The sequence below is a fragment of the Patiria miniata genome, unplaced genomic scaffold (genome assembly GCF_015706575.1).
Source record: "Patiria miniata isolate m_02_andy unplaced genomic scaffold, ASM1570657v1 HiC_scaffold_16, whole genome shotgun sequence".
Classification (NCBI taxonomy): domain Eukaryota; kingdom Metazoa; phylum Echinodermata; class Asteroidea; order Valvatida; family Asterinidae; genus Patiria; species Patiria miniata.
Window position 1 is genome coordinate 12204964 of NW_024037054.1, and position 12171 is coordinate 12217134.

Below are 12171 nucleotides of genomic sequence, written 5' to 3' on the forward strand. Positions count from 1 at the left end.
CTTCTTCCTCTGAGCAAAAATAGAGCAAGGAACAGAGTTGATCTACTCAATTCCAATGATTTGGTGTTCGACTTACATTATCATTTAAAGAAAATGAGCGGAGCGGATACTCTAGAAGATAGACGGGTGGAGGATCTTGCTCACCAAGTCACAGAAACTTCAGATAAAAATGTTCCAATTTTGCTTCTTGCAATCCAAGGTGAAAATGTCTAGCTCCGTGGGCGGAGTCCAGTTTTTGGATCTTGGATATATAGTCATCACAAATTCATATCCAAATCTTGCCAAATATTTCTTTTGCTGTAAAAGTTTGGGGTAGAATGCAGTATCCTGGTTCCACTTTTTCCACCTTGTATAACGTTTTGAATAAGAATTAAGATGGTCAGGTATTAAAGTAAACAATTTCAATGAAGCCTGAATGCTTTCACGACTTTTTTTAATTTTTTTTTTTTTTTACAGTGCCTTAGACTGTGTACATAAGTGGCGTTAGGATTATTAAAAACTGTCATTTTTTTGGCACAGTCTTTTAAGTTTTATTTGGTTTGTAACCTATTTTTACCGCGAGCATTAACATTTACAATAAGGCGTTTCATGGTAATATGCGCCATCTTGCCCGCTGGGCAATTTTACATGCGTTGCTGTGTACGTATCGTCAATGGAAAACTTTTGCGCTCACAAGGTCATTCCAAAATACACCCGCGTCTCGCAACGGATGTTCTTTTTTCCCCCGTGAACAAAATGGCGCATATTACCGTGAAACACATTATTGCACTGCCCCCAAATGTCGCGTACGCTTTGCTAGCACCGAGTGGTTTATCCCACATTGCACCAAAAGTGAAAACCATATTGCACGCACAGCAACGATAATATTCAAATTGTATAATTTTCTTTGTAACCCCCCCCCCCAAGACATTTTGGACAGTGTCATCCCCAGTTCTCAGAGAGCTTCCAAAGTCAAGAAAGACATCTGGAACTTTGACCTTCTGCAGAGTGTCCTTCTTGCGCTGAGGCAAGACTTTTCTCTCATCCAGGGAAAGTGGAACACGGCTGCATCCCTGGCCAAGATCCTAGCGTGAGTTGGAGCTGTGAATTCAAACCTTTTACTTCTCGAAAATAGAGAATATGCACAGAGTGTCCTTACTTTGGACAGGCTTTTGTCATGTAATTTCAGGGACAATGAAAGTACCTGTACTGAGTGTTTTTCTCATTCATATTTTAAAGGAATAAAGACCTGTCCACAGTGAGAGTGTTTTATACAAGTTCTTTTGACTGCCAGACATTTGCTGCAGACCTCTCTTATTGTGAAGACTCAAGATGTGAATTTTGACTTCTGGAAGTGAAAGTGAGATGTTTGGGTGGCTTCTCTCAAGAATGGTTCTACTCTTAACAAATGACCTTGCAGACTTGTGCACAGGCCATTGTTAAGGGGCAAACCACCTTCCTCAAATTTTATGTCAACGCTTAAGTTTTCATGCTGTACTATTTTTTAAAAACTTTTTTATTTCTTTTTACCTGCACTTCACATCTCAGGAACCAGAAGTCCATATTTGTGGAGAACACATCGAGTTGATAGTTCAAACTAAATGAGCAGTTGTAGCAGTTTCACAAAGAATGACCAAATATAGTAGAGTAATCCAATTTGACCCTAACAGATGTGATTTTCAGATAGGGCAACTCTATTAACTTTTTGTTTTAAGTCATCCCAAGCCACTGCATCAGTTGACTGTACAACATAGTCGCTTCTATGTTTCAAGTGTTGAACTTTTCATAATATTTTAGATATTAAGAATAATTTGACAGGTATGGATAATGGTGCACCTCAGGAATGCCAGTCTGAGATAGATTTTACAAAAATTGATAAAACCCCTCATTTTCCCCCCCCCCCCAGGCATTGCGCAGTTGGCCTGGAACCCACGGACACCTACGAGTACAATGCCATCTTCCTCCCGGAGGCATCGGAACGTCTTCTCATCTTAGCCCGCAACATCCAGTTCCGCTACATGAAGATCCCGGAGAAGACGCTGACCTTGAAAGACGACTTAATCAAAGACTTCAAGGAGGTCATCGAGGCCTTACAGTGGCTCATCAGTGGCCATGTTTTCCTCACTATGCACGGTAGGAATGCATATTAGGTAGTGCTGTAGTAGAGGTATTTCTCCCTCCTCTCAACCCTTGTATGTTTTATTTTAATGCACAGATCTACCCAAAATATTGCCAGGCAGCAACTAATTCAAAATTTGTAAGTAATTATCCACAACTAAGCAATTTGTTATTTTTTCAGTGCTGAGATCCAATTACCTGCTTCAGATGTTGATCACAGATGACAAGGAGACTGCCATCGTCATTCTTGGATTGTTTCAGAACGCGGTCCGAGTCAACCCGTAAGTCTGCCGATAGTTCTCATGCCAGCTATATATAAAGTTAAGGGCTGGATTTTTCTGTTTGGATCTATAGGGGAATTAAAATGAATATGTATGTGGTGTACACTACAGTACACTGTAGCGTGCACTACAGTACAGTGTGGAACGGTACATTTCACATTTCACGTCCATAAATCAAAAACCACTATCCACAGTTTACCTTTTCTTAAGTTTAACTTATTTGGGTAAGACTGATTTCCATACACATCCAAATAAGAAATCACGATTTTCAGTGGCACATCAGGCACGGCATTTTTTTTCAAGTGTCATGGAAATTCTCCTTTTTATTCAGTCGGGGTTTGATGCAGGTCCAACTTGGATGTTATTTTGCTAATTGTCTTGTTTCTCTTCTCCCAGAATGGTCCTACAGACACTAGATGAGAAGGTGGTCCACAGTCTACTGGATGAGGTCATCTACAAGCTGTCAGCGTTTAATGATGCAGAGGTCGGTGCGGCAGCTACCAGGGCTCTGGTCAACATTGCCGATGTCCACCAACAGCTCATCAGACTGCTCTACACACGATACAAGTAAGATGAATAGCGGGGTTATATAGGTCCTGCAATTACAGGATTTCTCTTTGATAAAATTGCGGATAACATATTGGGGCCGTGTACTTTCTTGTGTACCTCAGATTTCCTGCAAAAATATTAGGGCCCAATTACTTGCCTAAAAGGCATATATGATCATTTGCTTTTTATGCATTTTGTTCGTTTCCAATAATAACACCACTCAAAATCCAAAGTAGAAGGTTGAAAAGCTTACCTGTTCAAGTTTCAGCTCAGTGGATACTACTCTTTTTGAGAAAACAGTGAAAAACCATGCACATCCTTTTGATCACAAAACACGATTTTGTCTATAACACTCTTTGTTTAAAAAAATCAGTCAATTGACTGATGTTGGAAATCATCTACATTTCTTCTAAATGACAGCAAAACAGACCAGTAAGATCCTTAAAACCAAACAATTAATAATAATAATTCGCTAGGTTACTTTGGGGATAGATGCAAATGATCCTATATGCCTTTAAAAAATGTGTGTCTGTGGTTCATTAAGCATTCCATCGCACTTGCATCTCACAGAGGACTGAGGCCACTTTTGAGCCGGTGGACTGGTAAGGGCTTCGGCCGAGACTTGAAGAAGCTTCTGGGATTACTGGATGCGGGGTCAACCCAGCAGGCAGAGATGCAGGTCAGGTCATTGGTCAAATGCCAATACATTCCACTTCGATAGGGCCTACGGACAGGAACGAGGTCGATTGAGAACCCTTGGTCGGCTCGTGGTTGATTTGATAAGTAACTTATGCCCATGCACTAATAGCAATGTAAAGCGCCTCAATAAGCCATTTGCAAGTTAAATTTGAATAAAATCTGGAATGCTGTCTTAATCCAATGCTTTGCAGGTTTTAACTTTGCATTCTCTCGACCAAAGAGACTGTTACTATATCACATGATTCGGGGCAAGCCTTACGCTAGCAACCCCCAGCTCCGGCATGGTCTGGTGTCTTTGTGCCATTCTCACCCATTGTGAACAATGTATTGGTGCTGAGTGTCTCTTGCGTAACTATGCAAGAGCTTGCCCCGAATCATGTGATTAGCAACAATGTCTTTGGTCTGGAGAATTCAAAGTTAAAATGTGCCAAGCATTCTGAGCAAGTCAGTGTACCAGATTTGTACCAGAAACTCTACAAAAATGTACACTGTATTAACCCTGTGGAGTATTCATGGTACGTGTCTTTACCTTGTACAATGCAGAGACTACATCGAGCAGCCAAGACCATCCAGGCAGTATGGAAAGGATTCCAGACTCGAAGGCAATTGAAGAAAGCCAACAAAGCATTCACCAGACTACAGAAGAGCTTCAGGTAAAAAAACGAATGCTACCCTGCATGACCAAACAGGAGGAATTATAACATTATAGATGTCACATGTAACAGGGACAGGGAAAACAAGAGGACCCAATATAGAATGACTCTCGTTAATACAAACTCAGCCGGACCTAGCCAAAATGTTTGCTATATCAGAATTTTGTATTAAGTGGAGTGACGGTCCCATTCATTGTACACATAAATGCACAGTCAGGACCAAGGCTTCATGTTTGCTACAACAAGTTTGTATTAACAGTGTTTGTATTAACGAGAGTTGACTGTACCTTGTGTACAATGCCTGGATTGTTCCCCAAAACATTAGATTGTTATTGTCCCCACTGCTTTACACAACACATTTCAATTAATTACAATTTCCCATCTCCAGAGAGAAGCAAGTACAGCGTGACTTGCATGCCGAGAAGGAACGAGAAAGGAGGGAGCTGCAGCATCAGCTGCTGGTGTCGAGGAGGCAAGCTATCCGACAGACCAGACAGAAACAGCTGGATATGATCACTGCTATGGCACCAGGTATGAGGGATATGGGCTCTGTGCATAGTAGATAGTAGATAGTGCTTTGTGAATGCTTGTGAGAGCTGTGTGGGAGGGACACTTGTTACATAGTGATGCGTAATATTTGGCTTTCTGCGTTCTAGTTGCATTATTTTTGTTTCTATAGTTGTTGTGGTGTTCAGAGCTTTGTAGGTCCATGAAATGCTAGGAACAGGCATGCAACTTTTCCTCGGATCTGCTGATTTCCTTGTTTTTTTTACTTCTCATGAGTGCCATTACAAATTGAAAAATGCAGTACAAAGTCTTGTGTGGTTTGGAGTTTCCTCGTTTTTCTAAATTCCCAGTTGCATGCCTGTACTAAGGAAGACAGTGACAGGAAATATATGTTTTGGGTGACATTTAAGTTTAACATGAAAAAAATGGGAGGAACAGATGGCTGGGGGGGGGGGGGGGGGGAGGATGGAGTCCATTTATTGATGGTAATGCACACTGCGTAGACCTTTATTTTCAGTGTGATGACTGGCCAGTTTATTGTAAAATATGCTTCTAAGATCATAGATGTCAAACAGCATAGGAATTCGTCATGGAAAGCCCTAATTTCGTCCTGGAAACGTCATCTAAAAGTCATGGAATTTCATTTTAAGAGTTCACCATGAGGGATTGTGTGAGTGCAAGTAACCCTGGTAAACAAATTTTAATCCAGATAAAGTTGTTCTACCCTGCTAAAAGTTTATCCACCATCTATCACATTTTATCTGGAAAAAAAGAAAGATTATTGTTACTCATAGAATCTTGATCAGTATAAAATATATCTAAAAAAAAAAATGGAACTTAAGTAACACAGTATAATCTGTAAGTAGCCAGTGTAATAGTTTTCATGACTAGCTGTCGGTCTTGTAAGCTCATCCTCTGTGTTCCTGAAAGAGTGCCTTCTAAGACGCCGCACCTTTGACAGTTGCAATTGTGGTACTATCATGGCAAAGAAATGGGGCCCCAATTGTAATCACCAGGCATGAGATTTTGTAGACTTTTCTCTGAAATCAGGCCTTTTGAATCTGACAGATCTTTCAGACCTTTCATCCACTTTTCAGTCCTTTTTTTTAAAATTGACAGTCTAATCCCCAAATCAAGTTGCCACTTAAATTTGATACTCCTTCCTTTGCAGGGAAAGTGGATGCGTATTTGCAGATGTCTCAGATTGCAGCAGCCGTCAAGTTACAAGCTCGCTGGAGGGGGATCATTGAGAGACGTAAGCTGGGTCTACGTCAGGCCACGGCCAAGCAAGTCAGGGCAGCCATCACCATTCAGAGAGTTGTAAGCTGCCATTCGTGTGCTTGGTCAGACTTGAAATCAGTTTGGTAAATGGTTTGGTAAATGTTTTGTGTACCGACACTACCAATGGAGAGGTTTTTCATTTTGCATTTTAATGTGGCTGCTGCCATCTTGAGTTTTCGCCCAACTCCACTCCTCATGCACTTGGGCATTTGAATTGGGCAACCTGATTCACACTGTTCACGGGTCACTTGAGAACGGGGTTTTGAATATGCCCATTTTGTCTGACTGAAATGTAGTCTAGTCAAGTCCTCCAGTTCCAATTTGAATCACAAGCTATTCAGATGAGGTTTGACAATGGCATTCCCTTGTTATTGTTCATCCACTGTTCCTCCTGAGAGGACTTGTGGTTTAGTTGTGACTGGACTTGTGATGGACTCGACCACATCCCTTATGTCTAATTTAATACTGTTTTTAATGAATCAATAATTTTGTTTATCTTTGGATGCTTGTGATTCTACCTGTTCTGTTTTGTGGGGTTAGGTTCGTAGATTCCTGAAGAGACTGGAAGAGAAGAAAAGGGAACCGTTGTTATTCCGGCCTCCCCCTGGCCTGACGGACGAGAGGAGAGTTGACCTGCAGAGAACTATTGATCAACATAGAGAGGCACACCCGGTAAGAACATCAAAGAATTTTGTTATGCTGTGAAATTTAATTGGTTGAAAACTGTTCAGAAATTTCAGAAATTGCCTGATCATTATGGCCTCCATGCGTGAACAAGAGAGGGCGCTTTTTGACCACTTTCGAGGGCCCAGTGGACGGGACTCGTTGCATGCGCATAATGGTTTGTGTGCTTAAAGCGCTGGATATGCACAGCTTATATTTTTTTTCTGAATGTGCACAAACTCATAGCGTCTTTGAGTGAGCGTCGGGCGTCGTCGGCAATGCATTTGAATGTTTCTCTCAGTAGTCTCTCCCAACTCTTCCTTCCTGACCGTTGAGGGGGTATTTGTGCACGGAGCCCATGCCCTCTCAAATGAAACTATCTTTCACTTGTTTTGTGTGGTCCCTGTCATCAGCCCAAGCAGCTGAGCCGACAGCTGCAGCAGGAGCTACACGACGAAGCCCAGGAGATGTTGGGACGCTACCTCAGCGTCCGCATGGCTCACCGTAAGAACTACCAGAGGAGGGAGGCACTCCTGGCATCGCTGGAGACAGATGCTGATCTGCTCAGCGGTAAGAAGGGGTAGAAAAAGCAAGGGTGTGGCAAGATAAATTTGAATGGGGGGGGGGGGGGTTGACAGCTTCGCGCCATACTTGCTTGAAGCAGTCAGCGGATGGATGTGTCCAGTTCTTGCGAGTGGTCACACACTAACCAGGGCTCCCAGTCATTCTGGAAATCAGGGAAAACCTTGAAAATGAGTTTCCATTCTTCTAGTCAGGGAACACTCAGGGAATTTGGGAGAAAAACACCAAAAATCAGGGAAAACTCAGGGAATGTGACAGTGACCCAGAAGGAAAAGGTTTTCGCCAGTTTGGCGTATGTGCGTCTTGTGCCATGTGTCCAAGGTGTGTCCATTGACTGACTGACTACCTGTAGTCGGCTTTTAGTGTTTAAGCATTGTGAATATTACACACAGCTTTCCGGACAATAACAATTGGTTTTGCTACATGTACTGCTAACCACCTCTTAGATTTGTTAAAGTGAAAATATTTGTCAGTGAATTTTGGAAATTTCTCTGGGAAATATCGAGAAAAACTCGGGGAATTTTGTTTTCAAAAAGTGCTGGGAACCCTGGTTAACATCTGTTAATACCAGAACCCATAAAGCTTTTTACTACTGTAATAGCTATCAGAAACAAGTGTCAACTTGTTCACATCTGATCTTCCTAGATGCTCCCAAGCTGTGTGACCTGACGGATCGCGACATGCACAAGTTCACCAGTCACTCGGCCCCGATCGCCGCCAAAGCTTTGGCCAATCACAAGGAGCAGATGTTGATGCTGCGTCAGCCGTGGTGGAAGAAACTGAATGCCGGAGAGAGAACCGATGAAGAAGCTGAGCAAGACTATGACTCCAACATCTTATGATGATGACAATGAGTAAACAAACAAATTCTGGGGCCAAATTTTATGGACTCCATTTCTGTTTGTTCCACTTACTGCCTTCAGCCAAGTGCCTTGATGAAACCTAAACTCAAAATCAGGGAGTACTGAAATATAACTGAGCGTTAACCCCTTAAGGACGGGAAGCGGTCATGGCCACGGCCGCTAATCCTCATTGGAATGCAGTTGCCAGCTGTGGTATGCCGTGGCACACAGCTAGTGGGTAGTTCCACAGCTGCTGCTTTTGTGCAGTCCCGCTACCACACAAAGGCTGTGCAGTCATGCGAGCCACTTGCTCTATGTGTGGAGGAATGTCCCCATTACACCCTGTCCTTAAGGGGTTAATGCCTTGTAAGATTTAACATTAAAGACATATAGGATCATTTGCTTTTCATGCATATTGTTCAATTCCAATAATAACACCACTCAAAATCCAAGGAGGATTGTTCAAAACCTAACCTGTGGAAGTTTCAAAAAGTGTAACGTCAGTGGACATTACACTTTTTGCAGAAACTGTGGAAAACCATGCACAACCTTTTGTGCACGATTTTGTCAATAGCACTCTTTATTTCCAAAATCAGTCAAGTGACTGATCACTAGAAAAAGCCTACATGTCTTGATTTCCTTTGAATGACAGCAAGCCAGACAAAATTATTTCACATGGTGTTTACCAGTACGATCTTTAATGGGAGTTAGCTTTTTGATAATTCGGTACGTTACTTTTGGGATAAATGCAAATGATCTTATATGCTTTAACGCATGTTTACTGCTAAGGTTGATTTCTTGAGAGGTAAGCATCAACGTATAATTGTGTATGAAAGTAGTTTACATTTAAACTGTGTTCGTCTTGCATTTTATTCATTTTTTTGAAACGGCTTGAGTGCAATATATATATTGGATCGAGTGTTGCTAGCTGAAGCATGTATAGCAAATGGTATTTGGGCAAAAAATTTCTTTCATATTGTCAATTTAGAAATTGTCAACATTCCATTTCCGTCCAACTGATATTTGTACATATGCACAATTGTATAAAGTCATTTAAGAAGTGAACTTTTTGTCTGCAACTTGAAACTACAGAGAAATATACTGTTACTTCTGTATCAACAATGACACAAAATTAAAACACAAAAGCAACTACATGTATGTTTCTGTTGTTTCATACAGTTGTTTTATTGTAAATAAAACTATATTAAATTCTACAAGGGTAAAAATGTCATAAAAAAAATCTTTAAATAACAGAGTTTAATTGTTTAAATGACTGGGCGTTGCCCGAAATTCAAAGATCAATTTTACCCCTAATAGTTTCAATGCTTTCAAATTTTGGAATGGCATCTATATTTCTGATTCAGTTGAATGTCCAACACTGTCCACCTTGGACCATTTTGTGTGACCTCACGACAAATCTAGTGGACCTTGAACTTTGCCCTGAGAAGGTGCATTATTCTTTAAAGTATTTCAGTAGATCCAACTGGGTGAGTTGTTTGATGACGGCTTCATCCCACCCTTTATTGGCAGCAGGGTTGATGGGAGATGGGTGCATGATGGTTACCACCCGTACCCCTTCCACTCCCCCTGCAGCTAAAGCCTTTTTGGCTCTCTCTTCGGCAAACTTCCCGATGCCCACCACCACCTTGACTTCGAGGAGCTGGATCATCTTGCAGATAAACGTGTCGCAGAGCTCCACGATCTGCTTACGCGCTCCGACCAGCATGCCCGGTGGCGTGATGTTTTTCCCCGTCTCGGACATAAAGACCAGACTGCAGTGGTTGTAGACGAAGGCGTGACGGAAGAAGGCCTCGGGGGTCTTGCAGAGGGACTTCCAGAGACCCCAGAAGCGGCTGCCGCTGACTTCTTTGCGGTCGCAGCTCAGGCCCACTATCTGTCTCTTGGGGTGCTCCTTGGGAGGCTTGCCCACGTTTCCCTTGATGCCAAGGAAGTCGTTGACAGAATCCCTCTCTCCGAAAGGAACCTTGTAATAAAGGGGAACAAATGAGTTTCAAAAACCTTATGCCATTTACCCAAACTAAAGCTTAGCCTTGGCTTAGCAATAGGCTATGTCTGTGCTATATTCCTGTCTTCTAAAAGGATCAACCAATCAATGACTATGGAGAAAATGTATGGAAATATAGACCAAGTACATGTACCAGATATTTCTTTGGACACAGAAAAGTGTTGAACTGGTTCTTTCATGCCCCAGTCCATTCCTTTAACCCACTAGCACCTGCTACAGTGACTCGAGGGTTTACTGAGTAGGTTTTGTACTCTCAATAGAAAGATTTGAGAGCCAATTTTCAGACGAGGTAATAGTTACAGATAAGAAAAACAATCACCCCATTCTGTGCCATGCCAAACGGGCCAGGGTTCATCCCAAGGAACAAGACCTCCTTCGTCGAGTTGCAGTATTTCCTTATGAAGTCCTCGTGGGGCTCGCTAGCGTACTCCAGGGGATTGTACACGTACTCCACGGGCTTTCCGAACTTCATGCCCGCCACGTCCCTGTTGAACGGCGCCACCAGTTCCGACAAGAAGCGGTCGGCGATGCCGCCTGATGATGTTGGCACTGCTGCTGCTGCTGTGCTGTTGCCTGCTGCAGCACTTGCAGCTGCTGCTGCTGCATCACCTGTCGCGTTGACGACATCTTGTTTCAGACTTGCGTCACTCGGTTCGTCTGCTCCATCTTGTTGCTTGCTTTTAGGAACTTTTTTTGGTTTAGCACTTTGGTCTGGAGCTGCAGCCCTTTTCCGAGGCATCGTAATTAGTACGTACTCTCAGCTGATCTTCTGGAGGTGAATAAATCGAGGAGAAAATAAGGTAAATATGACAGCACTTTTTAAGGTTGACGCAATTATTACAAAACTAAAAACATTAGCAAAGCAAATATAGCGCCAACAATAACAGTTTCATTTTGACACGTCCAATTATTAATGAGGCCAAATGAAAAAAAAAAACATGTTTAGTGTCCTCGCCCACTTCCTTTTTGAAGGCCACCTCTTTTTTTTCTTCTTTTTACAGAAAAAAACGATAAATTTTAAACAGTGACATCATTTTGGCCTCCTTGTCTGTTGCATCTAGCCCATATAAAGCTGGTATGTCATTTTCTGAGTCCAATGACGGCCATTTAAAAATAATGGCTGCCATCTCTTGAAATATAGCCCAGAGGGGCTGCCTTTTGAAGAGAAAAAAAAAGGGCCTCTCGCTTCTTTTTTTTCTCAAAAAGGCAGGCCGCAAAACATGTTTTTTTTTATTTGGCCTAAATTTGCAATGTGTCATTTTTTGTGTGTGACTTTGAAGTGCATAAACTGGTGGTAGAACGAAAAAGGACCATAAAAATAACTGGATTATTGTCACTGCGCACCATTCACCATTTTTAACTTTAGGTCAACTTAATTTAACATTAGATATATTGCTGCAACAATACTCAATAGACCTATATTATATTTTTTTCAAACGACAAAACAAAACTGATTGGTGATAAAAATAAAAATAACAACAGTTTTTAATACAACTACATGTATGTATGTATGTATTATTTACACTTACAGTGGAACTGTGCTGGTACATCATTGCAACTTACTACTTGGACAAAGCTAAGGCACAAGGCAGGGGTCTAAAGTACAAAACTGATAAGCTCATGATTTCCCTCCATAAATAATGGTTGACAATGAATGACAACAGACAAGCTACAACAAAAACCCTTCATTTTTAATACAAATTTTATTGTTATTTCTCTTCATTGGTTTAACTTTGAGCCATAGACGTTTTGTATCCCATTGCAAATTCCCATAAGAAAATATCCCATAAGAAAATATCTTAGTGGCCGTATATACTGCATTCATTGTTTTTCGTTCATAATTACCAAATTATTCGGGAGAAAAACTTAGCGTCGTCTGCTGCTGCTACCTCCTGTCCATAAACAACACGTGTTTTTTCAACGTTGATGGCGCCCGTTACGTTTTCCACCCGGAAGTAAAAAAAAACCTAGCGCGTCATTTTTACATTTTT

General features: G+C 41.7%; 2 protein-coding genes across 3 annotated transcripts; one reads left to right on the plus strand and one right to left on the minus strand.

Moving 5' to 3' along the window:
- On the plus strand, positions 1 to 8370 carry LOC119723030 (IQ calmodulin-binding motif-containing protein 1-like). The gene is made up of 12 exons (XM_038193507.1): positions 1 to 199; positions 907 to 1069; positions 1886 to 2112; positions 2279 to 2378; positions 2775 to 2945; positions 3498 to 3606; positions 4170 to 4279; positions 4668 to 4810; positions 5958 to 6106; positions 6608 to 6739; positions 7144 to 7300; positions 7958 to 8370. The coding sequence occupies exons 1-12, from the start codon at positions 94 to 96 to the stop codon at positions 8152 to 8154; spliced, it is 1764 nt and encodes a 587-aa protein (XP_038049435.1). The 5' UTR covers positions 1 to 93; the 3' UTR covers positions 8155 to 8370.
- Positions 8371 to 9314: 944 nt separating this feature from the next.
- LOC119723032 (single-strand selective monofunctional uracil DNA glycosylase-like) lies at positions 9315 to 12163 on the minus strand. 2 transcript variants are annotated; one of them, XM_038193509.1, is made up of 3 exons: positions 12026 to 12163; positions 10500 to 10949; positions 9315 to 10138 (listed from the first exon to the last, which is right to left on the minus strand). In XM_038193509.1, the coding sequence occupies exons 2-3, from the start codon at positions 10917 to 10919 to the stop codon at positions 9608 to 9610; spliced, it is 951 nt and encodes a 316-aa protein (XP_038049437.1). In that variant the 5' UTR covers positions 10920 to 10949; positions 12026 to 12163; the 3' UTR covers positions 9315 to 9607. The 2 variants fall into 2 exon arrangements, with proteins under 2 accessions (XP_038049437.1, XP_038049439.1); XM_038193511.1 differs by lacking the exon at positions 12026 to 12163 and adding an exon at positions 11710 to 11854.
- Positions 12164 to 12171: the final 8 nt, after the last annotated feature.